This window comes from Rhinolophus hipposideros (genome assembly GCF_964194185.1).
Source record: "Rhinolophus hipposideros genome assembly, chromosome: 22".
In the NCBI taxonomy this organism is placed as follows: domain Eukaryota; kingdom Metazoa; phylum Chordata; class Mammalia; order Chiroptera; family Rhinolophidae; genus Rhinolophus; species Rhinolophus hipposideros.
Genome location: NC_138068.1, coordinates 4,607,423 through 4,616,803, shown reverse-complemented (window position 1 = coordinate 4,616,803; position 9,381 = coordinate 4,607,423). Strand labels below are relative to the sequence as shown.

The window sequence follows — 9,381 nt, the reverse complement described above, 5'->3', positions numbered from 1 at the left end:
CTGGTGATCCCCAATGGCTGCCCAGCTGCCAAAGGACGGCCCAGAGGGAGCCGACCAAGAGCCCCCTGGCTCTGCCCTTGATCTGATAGGGGGAGGCCCCCAGGGCTGGGGTGAAGGCTTTTCCAAGGCCGTTCAGCTACTGGGGCAGGGCCCAAGTGTCCTGAATCCAGCCTGTTATAACTCTAACGACATTTATGCATCACACTTGTCAAGGAAGCTGTGCTGTGTGCCAAGTCCTGGGCTGGGCACTGGGGACAGCACAGTGACCCAAACAGACAAAAGCCCTTGCCCTCAAGAGGGAGACCGTTAACAGTCACCTAAGTAAGTAAAACATTTAGTTTTTTGTGTGGCACTGGGCTTTATGGAACAGGACAGAGGGCTGAGCGGAGACTGTCGTGATCAACAGGGATCTGAGGAGGGCTGCACAAGGGCACTGGGGGGAAAGAGCTGGCCTTGCTTAGGGAACGGCTTTCCTGGCCTGGGGCAGAGCCGGTCCAGAGGCCCTGAGGCAGGGGGCTCCCGGCGTGCGGAGAACAGCAAGGACGGTCGTGCCATTGCAGCAGTGTGTGTGGGAGAGGACATGGGTGGGGTGTGGGAGGCCAACAATGGCCCCTCAGAGGTGTCCATGTCCTAATTCCTGGAACCTGTGAATATGTGACCTTACAAAAGGTGACTTTGTTTTGTATTAACTGTTTTCACTCTCAACATTTCTGACACCAAATCGACCTTCCCTCCGCTTCACACACACCAGCCCATCCTTCAGCTCTCCAGGCACCAGAGGGGAAGCATGTCTGCGAGAGGTCACTGAGGCTCCTCAGAGGGGTGGCCTGAGAGCACGGGGCTGGGGTCTGGGAGAGAGGGTGCCCTTCTCCATCAGATACCCCAGACTTAGGGCTGGTTGGGTAGCGTGCAAGCAGAATTCTAAGACGACCCCCCAAGATTTCTGCCCAATATATAATTATCACTTCAAAAGGTGAAGGCATTTCACAGATGTAATTAAGGCCCCTAATCAATCGACTTCGAGTTGATCCAAGGGAGATTATCCTGGGTGGGTCGGACCTAATCAGGCGAACCCTTAAAAGAAGTAAGAGATTCTCCTGCTGGCCTTGAAGAATGAAGTCGTCACATTGTGAGAGGACCACATGGAAAGGATGTGGCAATGGCCTTTAGGAGCTGACAGTGGTGGCTGACAGCCAGCAACAAAATGGGGACCTCAGACCTACAACGGCAAGGAAGTGAATTTGGCCAGCTACCTGCATGAGCCTGGAAGAGGACCCCAGCTCTAGGTGGGAATGCAGCTGCTGACTGACACCTCGGTTTTAGCTTGTGAGTTCATGAGCAGAGAACCAGCTACACTTTGCCTAAACTTCTGCCCCAGAGAAGTGCCCTCTTTGTGCTCTATCAGCACAGCACAGCACAGCCAAGCAGTGGGAGCAAGGGTACCTGCCACAGGGGCTCAGTGAACAGGATTGGGAGAAGAGGCAACGAAGTAATGCTCTAAGGTGGAAATGAACAAGAAAGGGCCACCAGGAGCAGGGGAAGGTGAAGGCAACAGGGGAGGCCATCTGTGGGGCTACAGCCACAAACACTCCAGCCTAAGGAGCCGACCTACGTGCCCAACGGGGAATGTGAGCCAGGGATGAACAAAGGAAGGCTTGTCCTCTCTTCTTCCTGAAGTGTGTGGCCCTCTGTCTAGCTTTCACTGTCCTACTCTTAAGAGAGACAAATAAATAGAAACCTGTAATTTTTAAAACAGCAGCTAACGTGCATCTCTGTGGAGAAGTGAGAGGAAGGAGTGGAGGCTGCAGCCACAACTGTGCTTGGGCTCCAGCCAAGAGTTTCCCGCAGGAACGGGGCCCAGAGTGGCCAAATTGGCCCATTTCTCAAGAGAAGCCAGAATGTGGGATTTTTTTTTTCTCACCCCAGTGTTCTGATTTTTCAAAACCATACTGGCAATGAATTCCCTTTTTGTGAAAAAAAAAAAAAACAAAACATCAACACCACGCAGGGGGCAATAAGACACGTCTGCAGGCGCATGTGGTCCTCTGGTTTGTGGCTCTGGTCTTTAGACTGGAAAGAGAACAAAAGCTAAATAGCGCATTAGGACAATGTCAAGAGGGTTTGGAAATCACAGGAGCTGGAACTTGTTAAGAGCGGCCGCTTGTTTGAGGCACCCAGGGAAGAGCAAGCAGCCTGGCCAAGGAACGCCCGGGATTCTGCCATCCAGCAGGCGACTTGACTGTGCACTTCAAAACCAAACGGAACCCAGGTGAGGCTCCCTGCAGGTGGGCAGCAGCCCAGGCTGCCTGCCATCCCCAGGTCCGAAGTGGACCATCCACGGCCGGAGCCTAGAGTCAGCAGCAGTCCCCAAACCACCGAAATAATTTGCACTGGACAATGTCAGGTCTGGCGCCTGTGCTGCTTTAAAGTTTTGGGTGTACTCTTCGCCCCCCCCCCCATCTTTTTTTTTTCTTTCTTGTGCCTCTGTTTTATTGGGATGACTCAACCTTTCAACTATGTTAGCAGTAAACACAGCTAATTTACCCCCTGCCTCTTTGAAACAGCTGCTGACAGCTGCACTGTAATTCAATGAAGGATCTTTGTAGTCGAGCCTACCAAATTCACATTTGTTGTTTGGTTCCATCTCTCCTGCCTGGAGCCCCACACAGCTGCACCAAATATTGACGAGTGCCCCTTCTCCCCGGGGCCTGGATGATAAACAGCGTGTACACGGTGGAGTCCAGAGAGTTCTCAGCAGACCGAGAGAACTCCAGTGTTGGAGTTGAGAGGAAAAAAACAAGACACACAGGCCCAAGAACCAGAACCAAATGTCTCCTTTTATTGCAAAGTCAAAATCCTTTTTATTTTGTCCATTTATACAGAATTTTCGCTGAGGACTGCTCTGTGCAACAGCCGAAGATACATTGGTCTGACCGTTAATAAATAGTCTTAAATAACAAAACAAGCAGGTTGGAGGAAAGCGAGCTCATGGTCCCGAATGAGGGGTTGGAGGAAGGTCTAAAAAGAGCTTCAGATGGACATAAATAATTTCTTTGTTTTGTAACAACTATTTACACGTTTCAATGTACAAATGAGGCTAACGAGAGGCCATTTGGGGCATAAGTGGTGAGAAAACTTGTACCAAGAGGGAATCATACAAAAATCCCCAGACCTGCCAACAGACAAAACAAAATTATCACAAAAACAGCAACTCTTCCCTGTCGACCAGGCAGAGTAAAGGCTGCAGCCCAAGCTACTGGAGAAGAAAAAACAAAAGAAAGTAAAAACAGGGCCCCAGAGTTTCCAGGAACCAACTTGGTCACGATGGAGAAACAGTTCTCCACTGGAACGGGCTCCAGGGGCCATGGGCCTCATGGGTACCCCCGCTGTTTGTTCACAGACAGCTCTGTACTCCCCAAGGCCTGCGCTGTAGCTGCCGGCCAGATGCACATCCTTTAAGGGACCCACCAGCCAAGGCAAGGAAGGCTCTTGCCAAGAGACACATCAGAAATGGCACCTTTGAGTCAGGACACTTGATTAGGATGTCACTCTCAAAAAGGCTTCTAGATCCTTCCATTTGAGATTCACATCCAGCACACCCTACACCCAGCAGACCTCCCACTATGCTTCAAGGAGCAGAATGTTTGCAGAGCCTCAACGGGGTCTGCAAATGAAAAGAGGAGGTCACGGAAGCCTAGTTGGAACCCAGACTTCAGAACACTGCTACCCGTGAACAACAGATGGAGGGGCCCACTTGGGGGAGGGGGGATGGCCCCCTGCCCACCCCTATCGAGAGCTAGGTTTTCTTGGTGCTTCTTTAAGTAGGGCCACGTTGGCCCGAGTTCAGGGTGGAGTTGCAAGTTCTGTACTGAATGTCGGCCTCCTCTACTCTGACCTTCACACGGACGTCCTAGCACGGAGGGGAGCTAGAGAGCCACTTGCAAACATCTGCCAGCCGTCCTTCACATGCCTCCTTTCATTTCTGCCCTCACACGCCCAGCTGAACGAGGAAGCCCATTTTCCCTTCAGGTTCAACACGCCCCATCCTCTGAGCAGAAAGCTGCCCTTTCCCCTCACAGCCAAATCTTGGATTTGGGCAAGTCTGCGTTAACCCTGGGCCTCTGCAAGCCTCAGAACGAAACCCGAATGGAACGGACAGGAGGCCTCCTCCTCCCTCCGCCAGCCACAGCTTCTGTTTACGAAATCAGAGTAAACCAAGAAATGGGGATAAATTGTTTAGGAAAATATATCTGTAACATCCTAACCATTTTCATTCATTCGTTTTATTGTGACATTTGTTACAGGAACTTTCCTTTAGCACAGACACAAACGTGCCCGCCCCTCTCCGCGCCCTTTCCTCCCGCTGCTGGGTGGCCTGGCCGAAGGGCGCCCCTAATTACTCCTGGGAACGAGTCAGTGCACGGCAGACACTTCACAGCCAATGATCGTGGCCGGGCAGTTTTTCTTGATCTATTTTCCTTCCTGTTAGGTTTTGCCGGCAGCAGCTTGTAGGATCTTGTCCCTAGGACGACAACAAAAGACTGATGAAAAGCCATTTGCCTCTCAAATTCCTTAATGCTCCTACACCGTTAAAGCAGGGAAGGGGACGGGAAGGTCTCGCGAGAGGCGGTGGTCTGCTGGCTCCTCGCCCCGGCGAGCAGTGGGAGATGCTGGGCGGTGAGAGCTGTCCGGAAAAATGTGGCCCCGAAGGGTCTGCCTTCCGGGAGGGGCTAGTGGCAGCCACAGGCCCGGACAACCATGTTTCTGTATTTCTTCAGGATGACGTTGGAGCTGTCATCGAAGTACAGGACAGAGATGGCATTGAGTTGAGTCGGGGCGCAGCAAGGCTTGGGGACTGTTTCCGGGTTGATAAAGTGGACCTGGAACACACACACACCAAAATGTTGGCAGCGGTGAGAAGCCATGAGTCCCTTCTCTCTGGCCTCCTTATGTCTACAAGGGACACTACTGCTTGGGCAGCATGACTACGGGTGACATGCAGCAAGCAAGCCCAATGCTAAGTGCGTGATGTCTAATCATTTAGTTCTGTGATTATCCCCGTCTCACGGACGAGGGAACCAAAGTGTTTATCTAGAGGTTTGCCCGCACACAGCTGGGAAGTTAGTGGCCAGATCAGACCCGTGGGGCTCAATCATTCTCCGTCGCGGGCTGTCCTGTCCTCTGTAGGATGTTTATCAGCACCCCGGGGCTCTACCCACTAGAAATCAGAAGCACTCCACACCCCACCCCACCGATCCCCATCATGACATTCAAAAGAATCTCTGGACATCAAATATTCCCTGGCGGACAAACCTGTCCCAAGTTAAAAACCACCAAGCTAGACCAGGGTCCGCCTGCAGGCCAAATCCTGCCCCACTGCCTGGTTTTGTGAATAAAGTTTTGTTGGCATACAGCCATGCCCACTCCTTTAGTGACATCTCGGGCTGCTTTGCACTGCAAGGGCAGAGCTGAGCAGTGGCAACAGAGACCTTACGACTCTCAAAGTCAAAAATATTTACCACCTGGCCCTGTTCCGAAAAATATTGCTGGTCTCTGGGCTCGACCTGGCCTATCTGAGGAAAATATAATGCAAGTCACATGTGTAATTTTAAAAGTTCTTGCAGCCATACTGAAAAAGCTGGGAAAGAAGCAGGTGAAATTAATTTAAATAATATATTTAATTTAACCCAGTATTTCAAAACTATTATCATTTCAACATGTACTTAACATAAAATATCCTTAATGAGACATTTCACTTTTTTAAAAAAAATACTTTAAGTCTTCACGACCCAGTGTGTATTTTATATTTATACAGAAACATCTCGATTCACACTGGGCACACTTCAAATGTTTAAGAAACACCTGTAAAAGCGGTTACTGTATTGAATGCTGCAGGTCTAGACCATACAAGACTATTTGTCTCTTGAGGCAAATAATAATTTAAAAAAATAATAATTAAAAATAAGAGGAAAAGAACTAGGGCAAACACTTGAGTGGACATCAACAAGAAAGCAGAATATCCAGAAGGTAAGAATGAAGAAAGAAGCCGGCCAGTCACTCAGGTTTACTGCTCCTTCTCACTAATGGGCTTCTGTGTACCTTACAGAGGACCAGGGTCAACAGCAAACAAGTTCAAATGCCTGCAGGGGCCACATGAGTGCCACCAATGAGTGAACAAGGCCAGGAGTGAGACAACAGGGAATAGTGAGGATTGGGGCAAACTGACCGCAATCTACCAAAGCCAGTACAAGCAGACGTGCCAAGTGTTCAGGACAGGCAGGAGACTTGGTTCCTGTTTTGCTTTTTTTAAAGGTGAAACTGCCATGTCTGCGACAGACCATGGGGGCCAAGTAACAGCAGTCTGGTGGCCCCTGCTCACCAGCCACCAGACTGTGACTTCTGACATAGACAAGCACACTTTTTAAACTTTTTATTATGGACAATTTCAAACCTTAAAATCGAAACCTTCCCCCATCTCCTTCACTCTTGAATACCTTTAAAGCAAATCCCAGCTGTCAACTCATTTCCTCTGTATGTCACTAGGACTCTAGAAAGCGAGGATTCACCTCCTTGTAAGATCCCCATTTCAGAACAATCGGAGGATTCATTCTGATCCTAGAGGTCTCTGGTAACACACAGATTGAGGGGGTAGTCCCAGGGCTATGAAGGCAAGGTCAGAGGAGGGTAGAGGTGTGCCCCTGGCAGCCTAGGAGGCACTCCCAGCCCCTCCCAGGGTCCTCAGAGCAGGATCTTAGGGGGGATACTGTACTGGGGAACAGGCTGGGGGACTATTCATGTCCAGCCTGGGAACCGTCAATCCTAAATAGGCCTTGCAGTTTCCTGTTGGGGGAGGAAGGGCCCTGGCAAAGCAATGCCAAGGAAAGAGGCCTCCCCTTTAAGGGTAGAGCCTGGTCCAAAGGAAAAGAGGAGCTTTTCCTCTAAGACAGAACACATGGGGCAGGGAAAGGGAAGAGAGGGGCTGATTACTAAACAACAGTAGTATTAAAGCTCCATAACACACAGAAGTGCAGGACAGAGGGAGGGACCTAGGTAGTGAGCTGTCTGTTATCAGAAGCATTCAAGCCAGGGAGGATGACCAGTCATCAGGAAGGGCCCAAATAAAGGTCATGGCAGGGCGCTAGATAACCCAGGTCTTTGAACGTCAGATTCTAAGCTGAAGAACCAAGTCCCTACGCTTCCTGCTGCTGTTGTCGGTAGAGTAGTAAAGATGACGTCTACTGAGTGTCACCAGTGCAGTGTTGAGAGCTTTACTTATTATCATACTGACTCCTCCAATGACCCCATGGAAGTTCAACCTGAAATAGCCCCATGGCTACCCAGCCTCATCTTTTATCCTAATATCCTGTGTGTCATCTTCCTGTCACTTCCTCCCTCTCAGAAGTTCCTTTGTTTACTGTATGGTTTCCTCCTCTGGAAAATGAGGCCCTGAGGGCAGGGACCAGTCTGCGCTGTTCCCCAAAGTGTCCCCAACTCCCTGTGCAGGGGCTCCAGACAGTAGACGCTCCATAAACACCCTTGAAGGGCTGAACTGCTCAGTTCAAGGCTAGTACGAGGGGGAGACACGAGCCCTGAGCTCTCCAGCCCCTGGCCAGGGGAAGGCCAGACACGGGGGCAGGGGCAGGCCTGTGGGCGTGGAGCAGACATGGCGCCCGCAGAGGACAACAGTCCCCAGACAGAGGCAGGGCCAGGGCCCGTCTCCGTCAGGCAGTGACTGCTGCCCACGATCCTCTAGGAATCCATGAAACTGCTCTAATTTCTTTTCAAATTAGGAGAAACAGATAAACTTTAGAATTGAAGAATCCATAGCTTTATGCCAACACAGTAGTAAAATATATTTTTTAATCTTTTTTTACTAGAGAAAGGGGCTCTTGAAAACAAAAGTGCCCAGGCCCCCGCGTGGTTCTGCTCCCCAGCTGCGCACACCCCAGATGGCGGGTGGGCCCCACTCACCAGTGTCTGCACGATGGCGTGGTTGGTGGCGTTCATGTAGGAGTTCAGAGGGAAGGCGCACTCCCCCTCACAGTAGTAGGCGGCATAACCCTCTGGCGCAATGATCCAGTCCTACCAGAGAGAGAGCGCGAGTCAGAGAGGGAGAGAGAGAGAGAGAGAGAGAGAGAGAGAGAGAGAGAGAGAGAGAGAGAGAGAGAGACACACACACACACACAGCTGCGTCCAGAACCAGATGGAAAGTGTGGCCGTAGGGTCCCACCCTCGGGACCAAAGCCCTCTTCCGGTGGACCAGAGGTCAGAGACACGGCCCAGGCCCTCCTGAGCAGCTAGGGGTCCTGCAGAAGCAGGAGAAATGGGTGGCAGCCTTTCATGGTCCCAGCGGAATGCAAAATGAGAGAAGGACCACTGCAGGGCTGGGCTGAGCCCCGAATGGACACTGAGTGGCTGTATCAGAAGGTGGCACAGAGAGGGGTGGCTGGGGTGGCATCAACTTTACCCTTACAAGGCGGTAACACATTGGCAGTTTGCATAAACAAAACGTCCCTGCGTCAGTTCACCTACCTGGGAGGCAGACTAATAACCCGTTAAGGTGAGGATTAACGATAGGGTAGACGGCCCAGCACAGTGTCTGGTACGCCCGTGCTGCTCCTAAACAGAGCGCGTGGCCAAGCTTGCCTTTAGGGTTGGGTCAGCAAGGAAATACTGTTCTAGCAATAAATACACCCCTCCTTGACTCAAGTCCATGGAACCTTCCAGCAGACCCTGGAGTCAGGGGCTCTGTTCCAGCTCTCAAGCAGGAACCGGTGCCCCGTAAGAGCACGGGTGTTGTTATAAGTGTGAGGACGGAATCAAGGGGGGTCCAAGCTGGCTGTGTGCACAGGGGCCCTGGGCACGTATGTGGGCATGATGATCCCCAGGAGAGAATCTGGACTCTCCTATTTGACCTGGTGATCTTACGACAACGCCCTGTCCAGCGATATCTGCGCTCCGTGGGGCAGGCACACTGCAATGCTGGTGGCTGCATCTCCACTGCCTGGAAGACATCTTAGGGGCTCAGACATCTTAGGGGCCCAGGATGTCTTAGGGGCTCAAAGGTGTGCGACGCTCTGACCCTCACTCCTTTCCTAGGATTCATCCCCTTCCCTTTGCCCCACTCCATCCAATTGGTGCCCGAGGGGGCAGGCATGTTCCTACAACATGACCCCACCCCTAAAACAGCTGATTGGTTAAGGACCAAGCACCTGGGCCAATCAGTCCCTTCCCTGGGAATCTGAATCATGAAAGGGGGAAGAGGGGCAAACAGAGCAGAGGGCAGGAGCCAGCTCTCCAGGCTGCTGGATTCTAGCACACAGGCGTGGCCACATCTGAGAGAAACAGCCCGCCGCAGGATGGAAATAGGGTTCACGTGAA

The 9,381-nt window shown here is 51.4% G+C and overlaps 1 protein-coding gene across 1 annotated transcript in view; it reads right to left on the bottom strand.

The window, feature by feature from the left end:
- Positions 1-2,816: 2,816 nt before the first annotated feature.
- BMP7 (bone morphogenetic protein 7) overlaps positions 2,817-9,381 on the bottom strand; it is a 79,107-nt gene continuing 72,542 nt past the window's right edge. Inside the window, exons 6-7 of the mRNA XM_081033695.1 lie at positions 7,972-8,082; positions 2,817-4,880 (exon numbers count right to left, since the gene is read on the bottom strand). Coding sequence (XP_080889821.1) covers positions 4,731-4,880; positions 7,972-8,082 — 261 coding nt within the window. The 3' untranslated portion in view covers positions 2,817-4,730. The remainder of the gene's footprint in view (positions 4,881-7,971; positions 8,083-9,381) is intronic.